Below are 23,598 nucleotides of genomic sequence, written 5' to 3' on the forward strand. Positions count from 1 at the left end.
TTTGCTGAGATTGGTATCATATTTCTCAGAATGACTTGCTCTGCAAAGTGTCTAAGTTTCATCAAAATCTGAGACCATGGGTTACATAGCTTGGTCAAGTTGACAAAGACTTACCCTAGGGAGTTACGGCCATTTTTAGGTAATGGCGGCCATCTTGGACGCCATCTTGGAAATTACCATTATGTAATACGATATTAAGATAATAATTAGTTCTAATGGATAGCTTGACCCCTACAACCTAGGTATAGAGACAAAAATCACCTTCCTAAGGTGAATGGATAGGGAGTTACAGTCATTTATAGGTAATGGCGGCCATCTTGGACGCCATCTTGGAAATTACCATTATATAATACGATATTAAGATAATACTTCGTTCTAATGGATAGCTTGACCCCTACAACCTAGGTATAGAGACAAAAATCACCTTCCTAAGGTGAATGGATAAGGAGCTATGGTCATTTATAGGTAATGGCGGCCATCTTGGACGCCATCTTGAATTTCTCAAATTGCCCAAAGGTGACAACATGTCATCAAGCAGTTTCTGAAAATAGAGACCCTTGGCTACCAAAATCAACAGTAAAAAAAACTTAATACAACAATGCAGGGTCAACCATCCCCGCTCCCGGACTAATAGAACAGTATGCATTGTTTTAATAAATGTTATTGTTGTATGAGCACACAACTTGTTCATACAAAAAAAAACAGACAAAAAGTTAAAGCATCAAGAAGGTGTTGCACGGCATTTGGTAGCATCGTTTACATCACACTGAGCACAGGAATACAAATTTTAAACTGTCAAGAAAAACTAAAAAAGCTGTAATCATACACGGGTTTGCTACCGATTTTAAGAAAAGAACAGTGCAGAATACTGAAATCGCTGCAGCGGTGCCATATCTTGAGAGAGGAGACTGGTATTTGTGCAACAATACAAATGCATAGGCCCAGTTTACCTGCAAATGGTGTGTACTGTGTGGCTGCAAGGATCATTTAAGCAATAGGCCTACCATTATATACACAATGCATGCAAGATGCAGAGGTTGAAGATTCTGGATAACTGTACATTTGGTTGATGTATTGAACTCTTCAGACAATTTCCTTGTTAGTTTACTTCAATAAAATTATTAATTATAATGCTAAAATTTCGTCACTTTTGAATCAATCATAAAAATATCATCATATACACTTATACACAAGCAGGCAGTTTGAAGTTATGATGTTTGTTTCGACTTAACGGTACCGACTACCGACCGTACCGTGCAATACTTTTTCAAACACAAAACGCAATTAATTATATCATGTACTATATCATGGGACCAAATCTGACCTGCCCAAATTCAGTCAGAATTTTCTTTTTAACTTGGTTCTTTGAATCGGAGATGCAGACGAGGGCTAGTTGGATAGAAAATGATGCGAAATCATGATGTGCCTAACATGTTATAATAATCAACTGTCCTAATATTCAGGCCACCAGAAAAATTATTTTGTTTTACTTTTTGTATTTTTTTTATCCAGGGAAATGTATGTTCATCTTTGATGCATTTAAATTGTACACAGGTTGTGCACAAAAAAACGAATGCAAAAATGCACTCGCATCTCTTTTTAGTGGGTTCATAAAAAAAAACAGGATGTTAGTTTTTATGCAATTGTTTTCTACCTAAAAGTTTTCATTGACAGAAGAATAACTATTGAATAACATGTCACACCCAAGTTTAAACATATTACTGTGATTTTAAATCAACCACCTCATATAGCTAAATGCAGATTACATGTTAGGTCAATAAAAGTTTGAAACCAAACATATTAAAAGTCAATAACAAACACGCATATCACTACATGTTTTTCCACTGTCGGCTGGCATTAGAACGGCTTTTATCAGGTCTTTCAAGTTGTTCAAAATGCTTTCTGGCATTGCGAATGTTAATTAGAGTAAGCTCTGAAGGAATATCTGTGTCAGACATGATCACCATTACATAGGTGTTTGATGTGAACATTTCAATGAAAGCTGCAAAGTATTTATTGCGAACTTCCATGCTTTGAAAAGATGCAGCTACTTTACTACAACTCAGCTTAAACTGTTTTATTATGTTACTGATCTTTTCGAATCGATGGACATCTTTGTGCTCTCTTCTTTCATTGTGAGAAATCACTAGAAATGTAGCTTTCTCAAACAGCAGAACCTCGTCAGCATTAATAATCTCAGCAAATCTTGCTAAATTTGATTCCAGTTCTCTCACGTTTGGTATGAGCTGATACATGATACTTGACCAAGCTTTGTATAAAGTTTCATCCCAAATTGAAGTCTTGAAACAAACACAAGAAAGTGGCTTGGAAAGACGAACAAGATCATCTTCACGATCTCGGAAGATGACATCTCTCTGATCATCTTGAACAAGGTCCATTTTATGTATGAGGCAAAATATTTTCGCATTGGGAGAATTTTGCAAAATTGCTTCTAAACAGGTTTGATAATAATGCATGTCACGCTCCAGCTCGCGACTTTCAACATCAAACACATAAATAAGAACTTCAACATTGCGAAATATATTGTCACGTTGGCTGGCAAAATAGTTTTCCATGAAAGCTTCTTGTCCTCCACAATCCCACAAATTGAGCACTAAATTACCTAAAAATCGGACATGAGCATGTTCCACATCTATCGTAGCTCCAAGTCTTTGAGTATCTCTTGCAATAAAATTGGCAAAAATTATGGATCTCATGCTAGTTTTCCCAGACCCAGATTTTCCCATTAATAAAACTTTTTTCTTCATTGTAACAGTTCAGTGTTTTAATTTAAACAATTCCAATAAGCTTGAAGTACCAAACAAAACAATTAAAATAGCTACACTTCGTCTATCTACAAGAATATTACCCCACCGCCCCCCCCCCCCCAGGTACACCACTGAAAATTACCCAGAGAAATTCTCAAATTCCAGCGAATTAAAAATACTCTAACTTTATTACTTATATTTGAAAAGACATACGGTGAAAAAGCTACTCAAACTAAAAATTGATCACAAAAATGCAGCAGCCTAACGATAGAGTTCACTTTGGATCAAAATTTAGTAAAAAAAAAAAGCGCTTTGGGGTAGTATCAAACTCATTCACTCGCGAACACCGGCCGAAGAAAGATCGCACGAGCCACGAACTCAGTTGAATAAAATTGTCGAATTTAAAACTTATACATAATAAATAGACACTTTTTTCTTCTCCTCTCGTCTTTCGCTTTGAAAGAGAAAAAGGAATACGTCATGACCGGTCAAATAGTGTTTCAGATTAAAAGACCGAAGCCGGTCAAATAGCCACTGCCAAGAAAAAAAATAGAACATCGCTGATCGCAGTTTTTGTTTTTCCGCAAACATTTTAAAATTTCCAGTAATGCAAACAGTTTAAAATTTCCGGTAATGATCCTAAGAATTTAACGAAGTCACTGATTGCAGTTTCCGGCTTCTGCAAACATTTTATAAGGGTTAAGGTTGATCGGAGTTTCCGCAAACATTTAAAAGGGTTAGCCTAAGGTTTAGGGCTAGGGTGTTTTTGCAAACAAACTGAAAGGCTGTGGCTATTCTTACAACATATTGTAAAAATAGCCTCAGAGGCTATTCTTACAAGCACCACTCAAGCATTACGTTTGACATCAATATGCGCTCATGCGTGATCTGGAGCTGGTATACAAGTCGCCAACCTGGTTAAAAGGCGATGACGTCACAGAGAAGGAATCCACCAAAAAATGGTGTAAAAGTGGGGTGAAATCAGTCAACTATGACAAAAAAAAGCATGCAGGTGTCCGCTTTTACTTAGAAAAGAGTTAAACTTGACCAAGTTTAACTATTTATCCGAAGAATACTTCTAAAGATACCAGCATTTAATCAAGAACATATCTCTGTCGTTTTTGCTTCGATTTTTACAATTGAACCATTGCTGGAAAGCACAAGCTATCGTTTATCCAAATGAAGGTCAGCCAGACTCTAAAAGTTAAAAATATTTCCTAGGTAAAGAGTTAAACTTGACCGACTTTAACCATTTATCCCAAAAATACTTTTAAAGATACCAGCATTTAATAAACGCTAATCTAAAGAACATATCTCTGTCTATTTACAAGCAAAAGTTGAGGTTGATAACTTTTTCACAAAGCGAGCAACCGGGCTTCAAACACAAGCAAATAGCGCCCGATGACTCGTTGCATTTCCGAATCGAAGCAAGTATACAAGTCTCCCCGGTCTGCAATCATTATATGTCTTTATTAAATTAGTTGTAAGTTGCTTGTTTCTGCTTGACTGCTTCGATTTTAACAATTGAACCGTTGCTGGAAAGCACAAGCTATCGTCTACCCAGATAAAGGTAAGCCAGACTCTAAAAGTTAAAAATATTTCTTAGGTAAAGAGTTGAACTTGACCGACTTTAACCATTTATTCCAAAAATACGTTTTAAAGATACCAGCATTTAATAAACGCTAATCTAAAGAACATATCTCTGTCTATTGACAAGTAAAAGTTGAGGTTGATAGCTTTTTCACAAAGCGAGCAACCGGGCTTCAAACACAAGCAAATAGCGCCCGATGACTCGTTGCATTTCCGAATCGAAGCAAGTATACAAGTCTCCCCGGTCTGCGATCATTATATGTCTTTATTAAATTAGTTGTAAGTTGCTTGTTTCTGCTTCGATTTTAACAATTGAACCATTGCTGGAAAGCACAAGCTATCGTCTACCCAGATAAAGGTAAGCCAGACTCTTAAATAACCAATGCACTATGGTACTTCCACTATAATAGTGGAAGTACCATAGTGCATTGACTATTTACAAAAAGTGAATACCGCACATGTTAAACAAAAACTGTACATATTTTGAGCACAGCACAGTAATTGTTAGGCCAGATCATCACCCATGTGTCCCTCCTCTCCTTGCCTAAATGAGACCTGCCATTTGTCCTCGCAACCCTTTTTGTTTCCCGACCAAACTGAGAAGTTTAGAGTTTCGTTATTTTTTGGATGCAAATAGACGCATGCTCACATTTTTGACCACCTTAAAACACTAAACCAGTTTCTGCTCGACATAGCCTACAGTGTTCAATTTTTGTCCCAGGAATCAACTTTTCAAGCAATACTTTCCCTACTTTGTGTGCACTAACATCCTAATTTATAAGCCATTGTTAACAATTGCGATATTCGTGAATTCATTTGAGGCTTTGGGTACCGGAATCAATATATTTGAACTAGCAAATTCAATCCACAACACTTTCCACAAGGCTGTTACTTCACACTAAGCACGCATATGCGCTGCGATTTGTGGTCGTGTTAGAAACTGAAAAAAACCTTGGTGTGAAGATCACAGAATTGTTCAAAATGTGAGCTCAGTAGCCTATTAGGGCAAAGTGGGGCGTGTTGTCACAATTTTTACAAATCAGCATATATCTCGTTCTGTACCAATAGTATCGAGATGCTAGATAGTGCAATTGAGAGAGGTATCATTCGACTTCTTTTTGCTACAGCTAAAGTTTTTCTGGATTATTTCGTTTTTACATAAATGCATGTTTAATGCAAGTGAATGGGCTGTGACAACACGCCCCACCCCGGGGCGTGTTGTCACAGAGCATGGGGCGTGTTTGTCACAAAATTTCTGCACATGCTTTATGACTAAAATATGACAGAAACCAACAAAAAATGGTTTTAATACAGGCTGAACGAATAAAAAAATATACGAAATGCAAAAAAATTTAATTTCAACATATTGGTAAAAATTTTATGCCCATTGTCAAAAACAATAAAAATGTCATCTTGAGAATTATTTGTCACTATCGAATATATGTGTGTATCATTATCTAATATTAATTTTTATTACCTAAAAAAGCGTTGTATTTTAACAAATACGCATATTACCTCGTTGTATAAGCATAAATAATTTTTTATGTTTCTTAATATTAAAAATGCACACCACGGGGCGTGTAGTCACAGCTGTGACAACACGCCCCGTGGTATGAAATCACGTGGTTTCAACAACCATGTGTACATCTCTACTTGCATGTCTTATCTGTTTGGTATGATGAAAAGATCAGGCTTAAAGCTAACGAATGGTACCTTTTCTGATCAGTTATGATCATACCTTAGTTTGCCAGACCATTTTTTAGTTTAGCTATAAAACCTGATTTTGCCCAAAATGCAATGGCACTCCTCATAATTTCTGCTGTGGTGACAAATTTATTAACCTTCACTGCTTGTACGAAAGAGAACTGAAAACTATGCCTTCCATTGAAAACTCGTGGTTATACGCTTAGGTTATCACATGGAAATCGTGCTGTGACAACACGCCCCACTTTGCTTGCAACTGCATGGTGCTATCAACGTGCAAAACAACTCGGCTCCAGGTCCCCTGCGGTCACAGACACGCATATTATCCCTGAATAGGGGGGTATCGCGTTTGCCAATCGCTCATTGTCGCCTGGTTTGATTGCAAACAAGTCTGTTCTATGTAGTTGCTTTCTTCATTGCGTCCAGTATGTCAGCACAATTGCTTTATCATCGCGAACGCCATTGTCACTTTTCCTCATCCACCTTTCCCAGGCTTGTTCGCGATGAAAGGCACAGAGTAACACGTAGCAATCTGCGGAACAAGAAGTCGTGGGCACTGAGTGGTAAAGTACAGTAGCAACTTAACAGTGACGACACAAATGCATGAGCAATGGAGACAGCACAGTGCACACAAGCAACGAAAATGTTAATGCAATTCACTAACTTGAAAAAACGCTTTCGATGGCCTTGATTTCCGCCTCACATTTATCGGTCATGAAAAACGAAGGGTTCCAGTTTTCTGACCACCCTTTTACAACAGAAAGTGCTTCTGCTATGTCCGAAGCTTGTTCATTTTGGATAATAAACGTAGCAACAACCTGGTAACCAACATTCGTTCTGACGCAAAGAAAAAATAGAGGAAGGGAATACTTGGACGTCTTGTAAGTTGCATCCAAGAAGCAAATGCCTTGGCCGTAACGATGCAACAATCGTATTCTCTTCATCTAAGATGAGTTACAATCAACTAAATTTTCATCTTATGATAGTAGCCTACAGAAATAATATACGGTACTGTACGTAACATTGAAAACCACCAAGCCTACTACGTGAATATGTTAAAAAATAAATTGTCTCAAAACAAACATTGGTTGTGACCCAAACCCTGCCTTTGGTTACCGCTGGACATGTCACTTGGTCCAATCAATAACACCACATAGGCGTATGGATTTGGCAAACTAGATGGAAAAAATACAAAAGAGGTCAGTAAAGTAGGCTAGGTCACTTTGAATCAACAAAGCTTTTACACCTGAAAACTGCGTGTCTTTAAGAAACGAGATGAAAAGTTGATGAAACAGAACACATTTACATATGTTTATAGCATTTTTTGCAGTTAGTAAACCGTTTCCTCTTTTATGATGCCTAACCTCCACTTTGGTGAAAACACTGTGCTTTGCAGAAACCTTTTCAGAATCTTTGTCAACAAAGAAAAGGCTTATTATTGTAGTATGAATATCAACACTTATTACACTAGTGAATTACAATGACAGGATGCTAAAAATCAACATTAACATGGCACCGTATGCTCGTTTCTGAACAACAAGCTTCGTTCCTGCTTTTGCTTCGTACTCTTCAATGGATCTCATGGCATCTTCAACTGAAGCCAACCACTTCAACAATAAACAATTGATTTTTTATTGTTATAAACTTATGGATCTTCATCACCCATTTTTTGCCATAAGAAATCAAAGCATTTATGCCATAGCCTAAGATTACAGTGAAGAAATGTAAATACTACACACATGCAACAAATCTGGATTTAGCGCGTATAAGGTAACTGATAGTTTGAAGCTCCAGTTTTTCTTCTTTCCTTCTACTATAAATAGACTATTTCACCACATTTAGGTTTGTTTTATTCTGATGACAGCTCCTGATGAGTCAGTCAAAAAAAAAACTGCAGCTTCGAGCTACCTTTTACTTGCTATTTTCAAGTTCTGTACCACCATTTGCTATGAAAGAGTTCAACATATACTAATTGTGTGAAGTTGGAAACAGTAAAATAGTTGAATATTGGTGAACTGTTGAAGGTCTTGTTGGACCGTAGTATATTGCAGCAACTACATTACAAACCTGTAGTAGTCCATGACTTTCAGCCAGCTCTCCCAAAGAATGTTAAATGTCCTAAATGAATCAGAACTTTTAATGCCAGGATTGGACTCATTAGTCATTCAAGAACACATCGTTAGCGTTTTATGTGAGGACCATTGAAAAAACGATTTTTATCAAATGTTACAAGTTTCAAGCATAACGCGTCAAGGCCAATAAGTCTTTTCGTAGGTCACGGTTTACATATCCTTGGTTTGATTGACAAACCGAGATTGCAGTATCACCTGAACATTCAATGTCACTTCTCCATAAGGTTGCATTTCCTGCAGAACCAAGACTTCGTTTTTGGCGGCATTGTTCTACCAAGACATCTCAGATGGTGCCAATCCAGACACGAGTCGCACATGATGCTGTCGCCTGCATCAAGATCTAAAAAACAGGAGGTGCACAACCAGCGGCCTTTATTTCGCAAAGTGGTCAGTAGGTTCTCCATCAACTTCCAACCGTCAAAAGAAAAATGTCTTCGCACAGAAGCAATGGCAATGTTTTCATCTAAACACTTCATTGGAATTCTTTCGGGCAATGTTTCAATTTCATTTTCTTCGATCAGTCGATCGCTGAATGGACGCCAGACCTCTTCTATTACCTCAGAATCGACAAACCAACTGAGTATTGCTGAAAAATATGACCATGGGTGACTTTGTTTGATGTAGCCTACGTACGCTTTGACGTAGCCTATCGGCTAGGCAGGCCCACAGAAGTCAAAGTGTAGTTTTTTAAACTAACGTAGGCTATAACAAAAATGAAGTCACACAAACATAAATGCAACAAACCTGCTTCTTTCTGAAAAGACGACTTCAGTCTGAATGGAATTGGTCCGCTCTTTTTTTGTCTCTTGCGTGGTAACCCAATGACTGTCAATCCAGCTCCTTTTGGCCTGCCACGTTTCATCATCTTCGGTGGAAATTTAATTGATCCTGCATCATCTGTTAATAAACACAACGAGAATCGAATATAAGCTACAACGTAGAAAACATCACTATTTCAACGTTTTTATTAAAAAATTAATAAACATAGTGCATTATGCAATGCAAGAAAAAAACAACTAATCAGAAATGAATGTTTCAGAAACAGCACATACTTGTAAAAGACTGAATAGAACTGGACGGTGTCTGCATCATAATCGCACTGGTATCAACGGTCGACAAGACGTCACCGGGTGTGTGCTGTGAACTACTACTTGAGATTGTAGGAAGTGCAATTCCAGGATCATTGCTGGAAGATGTTGCAGCAGCACTTCCAGTTTCAGTGCCTGAAAAGGATCACCTCTGAGCAATGAAGAAACAATAGAAGCGTTGCACGAGTCTTTACTGGACAATTATTGGATGTGTTGCACTGTTGCAATGGGGACCAAACTGACGAGGTTACGGTCCTGGGCGGAACATAATGTCGTATAATCGTAAATACGTGCACTGGCAGTAGATATTGTGGTATACCGCATTTTGAGTTGGAAGCGAGCACTTGAGGTGTCAACAAATCTACATTAACCTTTTGAAAACAAGATTTTGTTGCAGCCAAAACATGCTTCTGGCGTGGTTACCGAATGCCAACCAATCCAGTATCTATCAAAATCTGCTAGGTGTTTCTCGATGATTATTTGCAGAATGCTGCATCACCTGTCAATAAACTCATTAGTTATCAAATAATGCAGACCGTGCTATAATCTTAAGAAACATGAAACGTAGTGTAAGCGCAGCATGCAATGCAAGAAAAAAAAGACAACTAATCAGAAATGAAGCTTTCAGAAACAGCACATACTTGTAAAAGACTGAACAGAACTGGACGGAGTCTGCATCATAATCGCACTGGTATCAACGGTCGACAAGACGTCACCGGGTGTGTGCTGTAAAGTACTGTTTGAGACCGTAGGAAATGCAATTCCAGGATCATTGCTGGAAGATGTTGCAGCAGCACTTCCAGTATCAGTGCCTGAAAAGGATCATGCAGTTGTTCACAAAAGCAGAATTACTGAGCATCTGCAACCTTGTATAATCGTAAATTAGTGCGCATGCAGTACATATTAGCCCACCTATTGGATAGCTCAACGCCATAAAAATCATTGCTCAAAAAAGAATTGACTGCAAAAGTGCAAAATCACGACGCAAGTTGCAGTAACTAACCCATATCTCTTCAGATATTTGAAAAAGTAGTCTAGTTTTTCTGATTTAGTAAATAGTGCTAGCATATAATTATAGGCCTACCTTTCTGAGTTTGACCCAAAAAGTTCACAACTTGGAATTTCTTTCCTTCCTGCAAGAACTCTGCAATTTGTCGTAAATTATCCAGGTTGTATTGGAATTCATCCCTTCCTTGTTCAGATATCATTAACGCAATCTTCTGGGAAATATCTTGAACCTGGCGATACTTTTGCTGTTCTGATAAAACACATCTTCTTTGAGGCTTGTTAAGAATCTCAACAGCTGGTAATGTGGATGCAGGACCGTTGTCCAGTGAGTTTCTTGTCAGGCGATGGGATTTAAGAAAATATTGCATTGTCCACCGTTCTGAACAAAGATTGGGATTGTACTCTGACATATGGAGCTGCCTTCTAACTGCCAAGACATGCCTACAAGGTAGCAGCATTGATGATGTGAATCCACAAGGACATGCTGTTGTTGTGACTGCCAATTCCCCATGGACACGAGATTTTACTATGGCAGAATCATTCAAAATGTCTGACATGACAACCTTTTCCGCTAACTTGAATTATTGTTGCACATGAATATATGCAAATGGTGTCAGTAGCTGTTGGTATTGTCTCTCCGCCACACTTGAAATCGCATCCATTGGAACCTTAAGGAAAGCATTTGACGCTTTGTGGTCACGTTCGGTGGAAAGAGATTGGATACATGCCATCAGATCTTTAAAAAACATGGCCATTCCTGAGTAGGTCTTGTTATGACACTTTTCAACTTTCCATTGATGGATTCCAGTCGATTATTAGTTCTGTTCAAAAAATTAGCTTTCAAGTTGCTCAGTCCATCCACCCATTGATGTCGAATAGCATGCCAGTTATCGTTATAATATGTTGTGACAGCAATTGGGACTGTTTCAACGAATTGGTTATACATTAACTTATAAGCTGACTCATTTTTGGCATTTGCCAGTTTTCCTAAAATTTCAAGTGATACCTGCCTTTGGGCTGAAGAAATGCCTAATTTATCCATGGAAACTTCTCTACGAAAAGTGCGAATGGTATGAAAATAGCAAATTAAAATTTCTGCAGTAGGTAGCATTTTCATCATGGCATCCCGCTCTGTCATGTCTTTGTCAGCCATTACAACCTCCACTTTATCCCAAGCTGGATTGTGGAGTTTAAACTGAGTTAACAGCTTGCTGATAGTCAGTTTGTCTTCAGTGGCTACAAGCCACAGACACACAATTTCACTCTGACCTAAGCCATCAACATTCAGCATAACATATAATGGCATTCTCAAGTCATTAAGTTTGTAGGTTGCATCAATCAGCAGCATTTCGGGATATGCCGCAAAGGTTTCCCGCATGTCTTTCGTTTGAAAGTATATCGCCTGCAATTGTTTGTCATCATCTGCAAAACACATCTACTGCGGCACCTAAAATGAAAATAAACTGAGGATTAGTATACCCTACAAAGCAAGAATCTTGGCAATCCTGGGCCAGACTACATCAGATTTAAAAGCAAAAACATCAACTTTTAGTGAAATTTGTTTTCTATTCTATGTTATTCTAATTATTGGCCAGAGGAAGGATGTTTATGCCTTTGGTAATATTTACATCATATAATCAATGTTCCAACTGAGCGGTTGTATACCACTCTCACCCAATTCTCTAAAAGATGCCACATGGCAATGCTTAGGGTCCGTTAAAAGGATCCATTAGGAGTAAACTTTTACGTAGATTTCAAATTTAGCAATGTTTTCTATTTCTATCCACTCAATGTAGAATTGTTTCAAGATATTGAAGACCTTTGATTGAATTCCTTGATCCCGCTTTCAATCTTACAATCCCCATAGCGCCTTATGTTGCAACAAAAATTTTTGGAGCATGAGGTTGGGAAAGTAGAATGAATTCTTGTGAAGAAAATGAAGCAAAAAATACTCTCAATTGACCCTTTAGCTCAATGTTGCAAATTTTCCACACGTTGTAGGGTTCTGTGTTGGTTATACTAGACAAACGTTTTCTGAATAGAAAAACGTCTGAAAATTAGATATTTTTCTTGTGTAGCCTACTATGATGTGCGTACTGGTAATCCGCAGTTCGCTGCAGTAGACGAAGTCTATTGACCGGTAAACCAGGCGGTCAACACTTAAAATTGAACTAGCAATGGTGGGAATTGAACCCACGTCATCGAAATAATTCATCTGCAGTCTAAACCATTACAGCGAGAGGTCAATCGCGAATTGCTTAATTGACATTATATCTGAAATGGTTCAAGAAGAATGCTCACACACAATATCATGTGACAATCAATCTGCAGCAGCGACCTATAGATTGCAAATACGCCTACGGTGTTGACCAATGTTACAGGCAACCTGGTAGCCTATTCTTGCATTGCTGCAGTACTACAATGATGCAAAAAAAAAAAAGATTTATCCAAGGTCATGACCCTGACCACAGCTTGCACACACACCTCCGGCGCTAGGCCGGAGTCACATCACCTCCAGCACGGAGTCAGAATTTGACCGGAACCGGAGCTCATTCTATCACTACTTATCATACTGCACATGGAAAGTCATCTCTACTATTTAGCATGAACATATCTTGCATAACAGACAAAAAAGTTTTGTCTGTCGACTAACCTTTTTCTTTCTTCATTTCATTAATAAGTTCATCATAGGTGTTTTCATACAAAGGTCTCTGTTTTGCGGCAATATTATGCAGATCTTTAAGAATAACTGTTTTTCCTGTAGAAGCTGCAATGTGCTTTTGTACCAACTTTTTATTTGCTTTGGTGGCAAACATTTCTCCGATCACACTGCTTTCTGTTTCATTTAATCTTCGTTGCTTAGGCATCAAATTAAATGCATTCTGAAAAATAATTTATATGCACATAATCAAGAAAACGACATATCATTTGACAGGTGTCCAACCCACAGAGATGGGCAAGATCACCAGGTTTGGTGAATCGGCGGCTTGAATATGACCAGTTTCGCACAAACTGGTCATATTCAGCATGTGCGTAGTAATGCGCGCAAAGTGAAATGACCACTTTACCGTGTCTTACGAAGAAGTCAAGATCAGAAAATCTGTCTTGCAACATTTTTAACGTGTTTTAGTACAGTACCGGTAGCAAACAATATTTGAACTTCAAGTGTCATAATCAAAATGCAATTGTACACGAAAAGTAATTTTTTGGATAGAGGGGGGTTTTGGACGGAAATTTCAAATTTTTTTACTAGAGTTCTTAGAATGTACTGTTGTATTCTAAAACCTGGGTTAAAATTGAATTTGAAAAAAAAAGCCGATTAACCTCCCCCCCCCCTAATGTTATTGCTCTTTTTTATCCTTCACATAATTTCTGATGAAAGCCTCATCATATACAGAGCTAGTGTGACCATAGCTCAAAGGCTATGACTACTACAAAGGGTTATTTCCACATACTTCATTGAAATCATGATTATGATCATTGACATTACTAATCTCAGTGATGCATAGCGCTTTTCCATCTGACGTTGCATTTACTTTGATTCCAAATGGACAACCTTTGATAAAAGTACTGAAAAACAACAAAGATGAGGTGACATAGGCCGTGTTGAATCACCCATAAGTACACTTGAATTAGCCATAACTCACGTTGAAGTAGCCTACCTGCAAGTCATGTCGAATTGCCCATAAGTTGCATCCAATTACCTATAAGCCCACCTGAATTACCCATAAGTCCGGCTGGATTACCCATAAAGTCACGTTGAATTACCACAAGTTCAGCCGAGCATTCTCATAAATCTAGTCGATTTACCCACAAGTCACGTCAAATTGCCAAAAAGCTGCGTTGAAGACCCATAAGACATGTCTTTATGGATAATTCCATGAGACTTACGGGTAATTCGACAAATTGTGCTGATGAGCAATTCGACGTAACTTATGGGGAAATTGACAAAACTAATGGGTACGGTAATTCAATGCAACTTAGGAATAATTCTGGGCATGACAATTCAATGGAAATTACAATAGACAGCATGCAGGAATGGTTCAGCAGAATATATGCATTTTGCTAAGTTCTCAGCATTCATAAGGAATGTAGGCAATTTGCACTTATGCAAAACTCAATCTATTAGCAAAACTTATGCATATAGGCTACCGTACATGAGTAGCTCAACCTATGGGCACCAAGGACAAAACCATCATTACTTACCTTTGATTTGGTCTTTTTCCTTGACTACATGATTTGGGTGTTCTTCCTCCATGCACACAAGCATACTGTATTGTACGATACTTCAACTGCTCATTCCAGGTTTTTGTGGATGTAAGTGCTAGACGTCGTTTTGCGCGTTCAATTGTTATGGAATTTCTCACATAAACATTGACAAAGTTTTCTTGGACAGCAAAATCAGCAACTACCGCGGTCCACTCTGCGATCAAGTGTGCAGCACAAGCCAATACGCATGCGCGCGAAATTACGTATGAGCGTCGTCGGATGAAACGCCTGAGCGCATTAAGGTCTTGCTCGAGTAAACAACGTCTTGCTTGAGTGGTGCTTGTAAGAATAGCTTCAGAGGCTAGTTTTACAATATGTTGTAAGAATAGCCACTTCGAAACTGAAAAGATCAAGAGAAAAAAATAGAACAAAGCCGAAGTCGCTGATCGCAGTTTCTGTTTTTTTGTGCAGTTTCTGAAAACATTTTAAAATTTCCGGTAATAATCCTAAGAGTTTGCCGAAGTCGCTGATCGCAGTTTCCGCAAACATATTAAAAGGTTAGGGTTGATTGAAGTTTCCACAAACATTTTAAAAGGGTTAGGGTTGATCGGAGTTTCCGCAAACATTTTAAAATTTCTTTAAATGATCTTAAGAGTTTTTGTTTCTTTGCGGAAAATTTTTAAATGTTTGCGGAAACTGCGATCAGCGACTTCGGCTTTTTTATATTTTTCTCTCAATCTTTTCAAGGTACGAACTCACGATGCAAATTGTTTATGATACGAATTAAGTTGCATCCAAATAGTAGTGCCGGCAAGGAGCTGGTATACAAACAAGTCCCCCCCTTGGTAACTCATGACAAAGAGGAATTGACCAAAACATGTGGATTGAAGTGTGTGAACAGTAAAGCAAAGGTAAAGTAGTTTCACCCTATATATTTGGTGGAGTCCTGTCTGTCATGAGTTACCAGGGGGGGGCTTGTATACCAGCTCCCTAAAGTACTTATTTGGTTTAACTGAAATGAAAGTTGCTGAACCAAACTCCGAATCCACTCCAAAACTTTTATAAAAATGAAACTCCGGATCCACTCCATTTTCTGAAAATTGAGCAAACTTCGGATCATTTTACACGTAGGCCTATTGCTCGTTGCTCAAGCCAATTATCCAACTCTACTCAGCAGAAATGCAGAATTTTAATTGTTTTTCTGCTCAGTATACCAGTTTCAGTGAGTCAGTGTTGCCAGACTCAGCCTGATTAATTGCCTAATTCAGTCAAAATAAATAAATGTTTCAAAAATTCCATAATCGAAAAATCATTTTATTAGCGCTTTTACATCTCAGAACATCTCCAAAAATACAAACCTTCACCTTGTTTTGATGGTGTTTTCTGCAATTTTATGCCCTATCATACGCATGCATAATGAAGTTATCAATCCAAACCTCAAAAAATATTTGAAAAATTCAAACCTTTAAAATATTTTTTACACTTATTTTGAATCATTGTAAGCCTGTAACAGATGTAGTAGTAAGACTATTGTAACAGAGGAGACAACGGGGGATGGTTCCATCGATGACAGAGGGTGGTTGGAGTGGACTAAAAATCTACAATCATCTGTTAACACGAGGCAGCGGAAGGAAATTGACAGAATAGGCCTACTATCTTCTGCTGACTAAAAACGGGGGATGACAAAGTTAGAAGTCATCCTAACTATCAGAATACATTGATCAGACAGTATGGTTGCTTTTCAGAAGGATTTCTTTATTGATTACCCTGTACACGTGGTTAGCGCGTTGGGCTTGCAGTCGTGAGCCTGCATGATCGACTCCAGCCACCCGCACTTGCTGATGTTTCTCTGGGCAAGAAACTTTACGATAATTTCCTCTACCCAGTGATCGATTTCGAGTAAAGGGTAGTAGGGGAAGGTATGGACCCATGAGCCACCCCCTTCCAAATTCGAATAAAACCTTATAGTAGATTTTTTATCAACTAAATAAGTTGCATTTAGTTCAATAGTATTTCTTGGAAAGTTCTGGATTGAATCTTTTAAAATTTTGCAAGTTAGAGAGTGAGGTGTGATTTTGAGGTGTTTTAGTAAAATTTTTCATTTGCGTTTGGAGCTTTGTAGAAACTTCAATACAGCTAGCATCGAGATATAAAATTCAGAAATTGTAATGGGCTATATAGTGCAGGATTTAGTATAGTTCTTTTAGACTTTACTTCATTCTAATTATGTAAAGCTAAGATATAAATTTGTCACCAACAGTTCTGACCCATGATCCACCAAAAATGTTGTCCCTTGAACCATAGTTCATCTGTTAGCATATGCCCAATTGAGAGACAATAAACATGTTTCATTTATTTTAGAAATTACTGTGTACTGTAATTGGGGTGTAAAATATTATAAAATGACTAGGGAAGCTGGTGATGCCTCAGCAACTGTTTTTGTACTCCCCCCACCCCTTGCAGGAACGACAAAACAAACAGTCGACATTAAAAAGTTTTGAACCGACTTTTCGCAGTTTAATATTGCTTAATCTATTTTTGCAAACTCTTAGCAGTGTGTGCATTTGACAGTGTATTTACTGTATCTTAAAAGTTTCTTCTAAACATCTTTAAGGTCTATAACTTATCAGAGTGGTTCTAGGGTCCATAGTCGGTGGTTCAAGGGTCCAAACGCGTTTGCACCCTTGAACCACTCTGATCACCGTCAATGTTGTCAAATATTTTTGTTGATCCTATAATTATATGTGGGTGAATTTTTTACACAATATACTGAAGTGGTCACACTATGTTGTGCTGAAATTTCGTCATTATAGAGTAATTAGTTAACCAATTATAGCTTTTATTGTGAAAAAGTGGCTCATCAGTCCATACCTTCCCCTACCAAATTTAAGTTATAAGTAGAGTAGACAACCGGTGTCACAATCAATGTGTAAGGCCTCGCGTCGGGCTGCTTTGCGTCTTGACAGAATGTGCTGTTTTCATTATGGAATTTTGAGCGATGTGTTATTATCGGGTATTGACCTAAAGTAACCTCTGATGACGAAATCTGTATTATGTAACGTGTTTTCTACAACCTTCGGCCCTACGTGACAATCTCGAGTCTTCTTTAAACTTGCTTGTTTATGCCGCTCAATGCTACGTGACCGACGATGAGTTCGTGTGATGCAACACTACGTAACCTTCTCGAAGTTACTAGACCGAACAAACCTTTTATAAATAGTGGTGTAATTTGCGTAATGGATTATTATAATGATTATTATTGAGTTGGTTATGAGAGTTGTGCTATGAGTTGTGGATTGGTAGTTGATGCAGAAATTATTGGTGATTGAGACTTGAAGTAATTGAATACAAGTAGATGAGAATTGGTGCTGATATAAATTGTGTTCGAAATTAGAGTTATTTGAGAAGCCGTTCGTTAAAGTTCTTCAAGAAGTCAGATTATCATTTCACTATAGTAGAATTATTCGACATTTAATTGACTGCTTTTCGGTTTGACCCATTAAACTACGTCATTCAGGGATATCTACAACTACGGGATTGCTAACTCACGTTTAATGACTCAGCAATTTTGTCATAAGCGGGCCGACGGTATTTTTGAACTTTGAAGTGTTTCCACAATTCCTTTGCAAGTTTGCAGTGTGCTGACCAGAGAATTCATAACTCTGTGCTTATTAGATTGTCACTGCAGAATTAGTTTTGTTTCTTGGTTATGATTTAAGTAAAGGGAGTAAATGTAAAGCTTTGTAGTGGTTCTTTGCTTAGATTGGCTGGCTACTAAAATGGTGTGCTAGGCTAGGGGTTCAGCAGAAGCAATATATGCAAGTTAGGATATAAACTTTCCTGCTAACTAGTCAAAAATTTTAAAAACTTGAGTTTAGGCTATTTATAACTATATAGAAACATCTATTTTTGTAATCTGACAATTCAAATAGACTTTCCCCCTTGTCTTTTATGCGGCATTAAATGCCATTAACTTTTTGTATGGTACCGTAGCCTACTACTACAACAATCCTATGCCTGCCCTGCATGTACTAATCGTAGGCTACTCTGCAAAGTTGATGGCAGGTTGCATCAGTACATGCTCACACTATGGGGTTATTAGGCTTACCAGTACCAACATTGTTGCTGATTCTCACCAGCTACGGTACGTTGATAATCAAGTGGCTAGGCAAGTTTCACTGAAGGTGCTGACCTGATCACAAGTTTGATTCATGGCAGTAGGTATCACTTGTTTTTATGAATGAGCAGACAGGAAAGGCCAGTTCAGCTTCTGGAGTAGGCCTGGTTAAACTAGACTTCAAGAATTTTGTGTGGCAGTCACCAGTAAAGTGAAACTGTCACTTTACTAAAATTACCGGTAGCCAGTAAAAATATTTCATGACAGCCTACCTTAAAAATATTTACACTGCTTGTACCATTATCGATCCATGTATATTGCTTTCAGCTAAATTGCAGTGTTAAGTTTCTATCTGTATTTAATGTAAACTGAAAGATGGTGTATAAATGTTGTGTACCAGGTTGTAAAACTGGTTATAAAACGAATGACAGTAAAGAGAAAATTGCTTTATATAGGTTTCCTAAAGAACATGAGCTAAAACAAAAATGGATAAAAGTAATTCCGAGGAAAGATTGGATTGTCACAGAGTCATCCAGAGTATGTTCCCTGCATTTTCATGAGAATGACTTTGTAACGGATTCTTGTGATACAAGAATTGATCGAATGGAAGTACGGGGTTCAAGTACATTGCAAAGAAAGCGATTAAAATCTGTTGCAGTTCCTCGTGTTTTTTTGGCTTTACCCCAGTATCTGACAAAGGCAAGTTCTGTGCCTCGCAAAACTGCATCATCTGCATCTGCCAGGTTGAAAAAAGAAAATTCTGTCATTGAACAACAAAATCAAAATCTGTTCCAACAAGAGGTGATCAAAAATTTTGCTTCATTTAAGACAAATATTCAGAATGAAGTATTACCAAGTGGTTATGTCGTTATTTTCAAAGAATCAAATATCCAGTTTCATTATATTGCCATTTCTGAAGACTTCACATTTGCACCCAAACTTCTATCCTCTGTTGTTGTTACTGATGCTTTGGAAGTTCAAGCATATGTGTGTTCTGCAGTCCTGCCTCGCATAGTTTATAAACATCTCTTCGCTTCTCAATGTTTAACAACCATTTCTGAGCTTACAAATTTACTGGCATTATGTAAATCACTATGCAGCAAGTCATTTGATAGTATAAGTCATACTCAGTTGTTGGAGTTAGCTGCATCATGTCTAGAGCAATGTGCATCCATAGATTTGACCATTTGCAATGAAAACACATGTGTGCCTTTATTAAAATTTATTGTAGAACAAATATCTTTACTCCAAGTACCAAAAAATGCTCGTCGCTATTCCACCAATACTATCACTACTGCATTTTTATGGCAACTGACCAGTTCATCCCTTTATAAAAAACTACGAAATTTTTTTGTATTGCCTTGTCGAAGCCGTCTTCGTCAGCTTTCTACTGGAATGACTGTTGACTTTGCAAAACTGGATTTGGAATATTTAAGATTACGAACATCTGAATTATCTCAACGGGAACGAATTGTCGTTTTAATGATGGACGAAGTGTATACTGCTCAGCGTGTTGAATATACTAGTGGCTCTTTCATTGGTTTAACTGAAGAAGGTCAGCCTGCAAAAACTGTATTGACATTTATGGTCCAATCAATAAGTGGAAAGTACAAAGATGTTGTTTGTCTCATTCCTTTAGAAAAACTTGACACTAATTTGTTGAAGAGTTGGTTTGAACGTGTGATGCTTGCACTCAATGATATCTTTTTTGTAGTTGCTGTATCTGCAGACAATCATGTCTGTAACAGGTAAGATAACATTTTTCTAATTACATCATAGTACCGGTAGTTTGTTTGGGTACTTACTGCGTAAGCTGTTCATATATATAATTGTTTAAATAAAATATTTTATTATGCTTTCATTCTCATATGCTCGATAGTCTCTTAGATCTCAATGAAATAAAAACTCAAACTTTTGCCTGTTGCATTTGCAACTTTTTATAAACATTGTTTAAAAACAAAGTGACATCTATTGCTGTATATACCATTTTCACCACTTTAAGCTGTACTTTTTGTTTTATAGGAAATTGTTTGTTGATCTGTGTGGTGGAAAGCTTTCGCACAGCATAGAGCATCCATTGAGAAAAGAGGAAAAACTGTTTTTATTTTTTGATTTTACTCATAACCTGAAGAATATTTACAACAATTTTGTAAAAAGGAAAAGGATGCATCTCCCTTGTACTGGCCATGAGCACCTGCTTGGTCAGTCATGTATTGCAGAATTTCATCATTTGTCTCGCCTGTATGCTATGGAAGAAGACAAGGCATTAAAGGTTGCTCACAAACTGAAGAAATCCTCATTAAATCCAAGCAGCATTTCACGGACATCTCCACTACATGCTCTCAGTAGGTGTTTGGTTAGTGTTCTTATAAATGCATTATTGTACAAATGTACAACTTGGTAGAAAATGCATTCAATGTAACTTCTTCAAAAACTTGAAGAACATGTAATCAAGTGCAAATTGTATAATAGTGTTGACCAGATATAGCATTTTAAGATCCTGAGACGAATTGGTAATTTTAAACGTTGATTGGTTAAAATATTTTTTCTTTTTTCCAAATGTAGTTCTTGCAATTTCTATCCGTCTCAAAATTCCATGGTCACACCTCCCATCTTCAGTTATTAAATGTCCAAGATAGGAAAAAGATTTTACTTTTTGTATAATTTCATTGTCAATTATAATTTGGAGTACTGGAGTGTCTGATGATTTTGAGATTATTATTGATTTGGTCTTTTTAGCGTTAATTTTCATATTAAATTCTTTACCAATTGGCAATTGAGTTAACATTGTCCACTATTTCTTGAAGATCTTCTTGTGATTCAGCCAACAGAACAGTATCATCAGCATAGCGTAAATTTGTTATGTTCAAGCTATAGCTATATAGCTGGTAATAAATTTTATGTATTTATGTGCAAGGTGTGTGTTTGTGTTCATGCCAATGCTTTACTAGTATTTTTGTGTGACTATTGACTAGTTATTTTTTGGCATGCAGGTGTTTTCAATGAATCAACTGTTCGTGGCTTGGATCATTACAGCACAGCTTGTTCAGCATTTTCAGAAACTGCTCGATATATCAATTTTGTCACCAACATTTGGAAAGTAATGTCTGTTAAAACTTGTTTTAAAGGTATGTACAGTCTATGGAGGTCAAAGAAACAAGCACTATAGTGCAGATAAGCTGAGCCTATGTATAACCCTATAAAATTTTGGTACTTTGTTTAGGAGAGAAGAAAAGAGATCCTATGTTCATTCCATTAAGCATCAGCCATGAGACAAATCATGTTGGGTTGCTTTTTTTGAAAGAAGCAACAAAAATTTTTGAAGAATGGCGTGTTTGTGGAACGGCTGGGCTTTCCAACGAGACATTCACAGCTTGCATTCAGTCCATGGGAGCAGTAGTTGAACTTGCCACCTACCTTCAAACCAATCATGGTTTTGATTATCTGCTTTCAGGCAAGGTTATGTCGGATCCTATTGAAGGCCGCTTTGGCTGGTATAGGCAGGTCAGTTTATATTATTCTGTACTAGTATTATTAGAGATCACTGTATGGTTTGCTAAGGATTCGCTGGTGTTGCTTTTAGTGCGTTACATATATTGAGTTTCATTTTTTGTATACAGGTCAATGGCGGCAATTTCTTTATTTCCGTCAAGCAGCTGCTTTTGGCTGAAAAGAAAATACGTTGCTTAAGTTTGCTACAGCAGCAAACTCTGTTGGCAGCCTCAAGAATTTCTGACATTTTTTCTAATGATGACGATGGTAGTGAAGTTAATGAAGAGCAGGTTTGGCTTGCAGACTTTTTTCTTGGTATTGTATTAGAGGATATGTCAGAATCGGATGCTGCTATTGCCTACTATGTCAGCGGATACATTGCACGCAGCATTGTACGCCGCACGAAGTGCTGTGCTTGCAAGGAGTTGCTAATAAAGGGAGATGATGAGCCTGATTTGAAGAGCTCCATCCCAAATGAGCATAAGCATCTGTTTGAAATGGCTAACCGAGGAGGTTTATGTGAACCGTCTGAATTTTGCTTTGGGACAACTGTACTGGCTGCTCAGTGTTATCAGGCCATCATTAATGATCCTTCTATGATGAGAAAGTTTTTATCTTTAAACAGTCATCAGCGTGCCTTTGTTGATGCAATCAAAAAGATGCTTTGCTCATCAAAGATTCTTGTTAGTTTACTAAATACAAAATGTTCTACTGGGCATTGTAAGTTTGACTTAATTGTGCAATGTGCTTTTAATTGTTTTTCAAAAAATCGGCTTAAACGTTTTAACAGTCAACCAACTGTTGATACACCACAACCTAAACTGCTTCGAAAAATCAGAAAACTAACATCAAAAGCTTCTAGTAGCAGCTAATTTTAAGTTGTAGGAAATATGCTTACATATCTTCACATGTCATTTGTATTGAACTTGTATTTTTCATTTTTTTCACACTATATGTATTATGCGTATGATTGTCACCAGACTTCTATCCAGTATTATTTGTGCATAATGTTATAATTCATTGCGATTAAAGGTGGGAAGTACTTTTCCGATACCGCTACTGGTACCAACAATACATTTTGAGCCAAGTATGGAGTACTGAAGTACTTTTCAAAGCTGATTTCAGTCGATGCCGGTACTTTTTCGGCTCTTGCTTAGCTAGCATTATATCCACATTAGCGAGAATGCTTTCAGGTGTTTGGCTCATGAAAGTTGGAGTTTACGCAATATTATCACACCTTTCAGGCTCCTCGGTTATCAGTAGTCTGCAGACGAGCTAGTCACTGTCAACGCTTATTTTGGCACTAATGTCTGTGTGTGCTTGGTTATTATACGTCTTTACTGTATTCGCTATTCCAACCACGCCACTGCTCTATTGTGTTTTAGGGTAGTATTTTTATGCTTTATTTTGTGTAACTAAAAGAAAACTATCTGTTTTATTGCTTCATATCTACTGCACACGTTTTAATTTGAATTTATGACTCCTGTTAC

General features: G+C 37.5%; 6 protein-coding genes across 8 annotated transcripts; 1 reads left to right on the forward strand and 5 right to left on the reverse strand.

Moving 5' to 3' along the window:
* Positions 1 to 1,829: 1,829 nt before the first annotated feature.
* Positions 1,830 to 2,772, reverse strand: LOC145772460 (ras-related GTP-binding protein A-like). Its single transcript, XM_082584337.1, has one exon. It carries the CDS (start codon positions 2,766 to 2,768, stop codon positions 1,830 to 1,832), a length of 939 nt encoding a protein of 312 aa, XP_082440463.1. The 5' UTR covers positions 2,769 to 2,772.
* Positions 2,773 to 6,466: 3,694 nt separating this feature from the next.
* Positions 6,467 to 7,006, reverse strand: LOC145772461 (uncharacterized). The gene is made up of 2 exons (XM_082584338.1): positions 6,727 to 7,006; positions 6,467 to 6,594 (listed from the first exon to the last, which is right to left on the reverse strand). Exons 1-2 carry the CDS (start codon positions 7,004 to 7,006, stop codon positions 6,476 to 6,478), a joined length of 399 nt encoding a protein of 132 aa, XP_082440464.1. The 3' UTR covers positions 6,467 to 6,475.
* A 571-nt stretch (positions 7,007 to 7,577) lies between these two features.
* On the reverse strand, positions 7,578 to 11,403 carry LOC145772315 (uncharacterized). Of its 3 annotated transcripts, XR_014289289.1 has the most exons (6): positions 10,367 to 11,403; positions 9,924 to 10,094; positions 9,247 to 9,417; positions 8,939 to 9,091; positions 8,130 to 8,780; positions 7,578 to 7,669 (listed from the first exon to the last, which is right to left on the reverse strand). XR_014289289.1 is itself a non-coding variant. In XM_082584192.1 (5 exons), exons 1-5 carry the CDS (start codon positions 10,845 to 10,847, stop codon positions 8,404 to 8,406), a joined length of 1,353 nt encoding a protein of 450 aa, XP_082440318.1. In that variant the 5' UTR covers positions 10,848 to 11,403; the 3' UTR covers positions 7,651 to 8,403. The 3 variants fall into 3 exon arrangements, 2 of the variants coding, with proteins under 2 accessions (XP_082440318.1, XP_082440319.1); XM_082584192.1 differs by having other exon boundaries at positions 7,651 to 8,780; XM_082584193.1 differs by lacking the exon at positions 9,247 to 9,417 and having other exon boundaries at positions 7,651 to 8,780.
* LOC145772462 (uncharacterized) lies at positions 11,021 to 11,668 on the reverse strand. Its single transcript, XM_082584340.1, has one exon. It carries the CDS (start codon positions 11,666 to 11,668, stop codon positions 11,021 to 11,023), a length of 648 nt encoding a protein of 215 aa, XP_082440466.1.
* On the reverse strand, positions 11,397 to 16,770 carry LOC145772463 (uncharacterized). Its single transcript, XM_082584341.1, has 5 exons — positions 16,767 to 16,770; positions 14,497 to 14,899; positions 13,746 to 13,860; positions 12,944 to 13,172; positions 11,397 to 11,737 (listed from the first exon to the last, which is right to left on the reverse strand). Exons 1-5 carry the CDS (start codon positions 16,768 to 16,770, stop codon positions 11,709 to 11,711), a joined length of 780 nt encoding a protein of 259 aa, XP_082440467.1. The 3' UTR covers positions 11,397 to 11,708.
* A 3,430-nt stretch (positions 16,771 to 20,200) lies between these two features.
* LOC145772464 (uncharacterized) lies at positions 20,201 to 23,387 on the forward strand. The gene is made up of 6 exons (XM_082584342.1): positions 20,201 to 20,364; positions 20,639 to 20,961; positions 21,610 to 21,744; positions 21,840 to 22,120; positions 22,237 to 22,828; positions 23,353 to 23,387. Exons 1-6 carry the CDS (start codon positions 20,201 to 20,203, stop codon positions 23,385 to 23,387), a joined length of 1,530 nt encoding a protein of 509 aa, XP_082440468.1.
* The last annotated feature ends 211 nt before the right edge of the window (positions 23,388 to 23,598 follow it).

This window comes from Aplidium turbinatum, chromosome 6, assembly GCF_918807975.1.
Source record: "Aplidium turbinatum chromosome 6, kaAplTurb1.1, whole genome shotgun sequence".
NCBI lineage: Eukaryota > Metazoa > Chordata > Ascidiacea > Aplousobranchia > Polyclinidae > Aplidium > Aplidium turbinatum.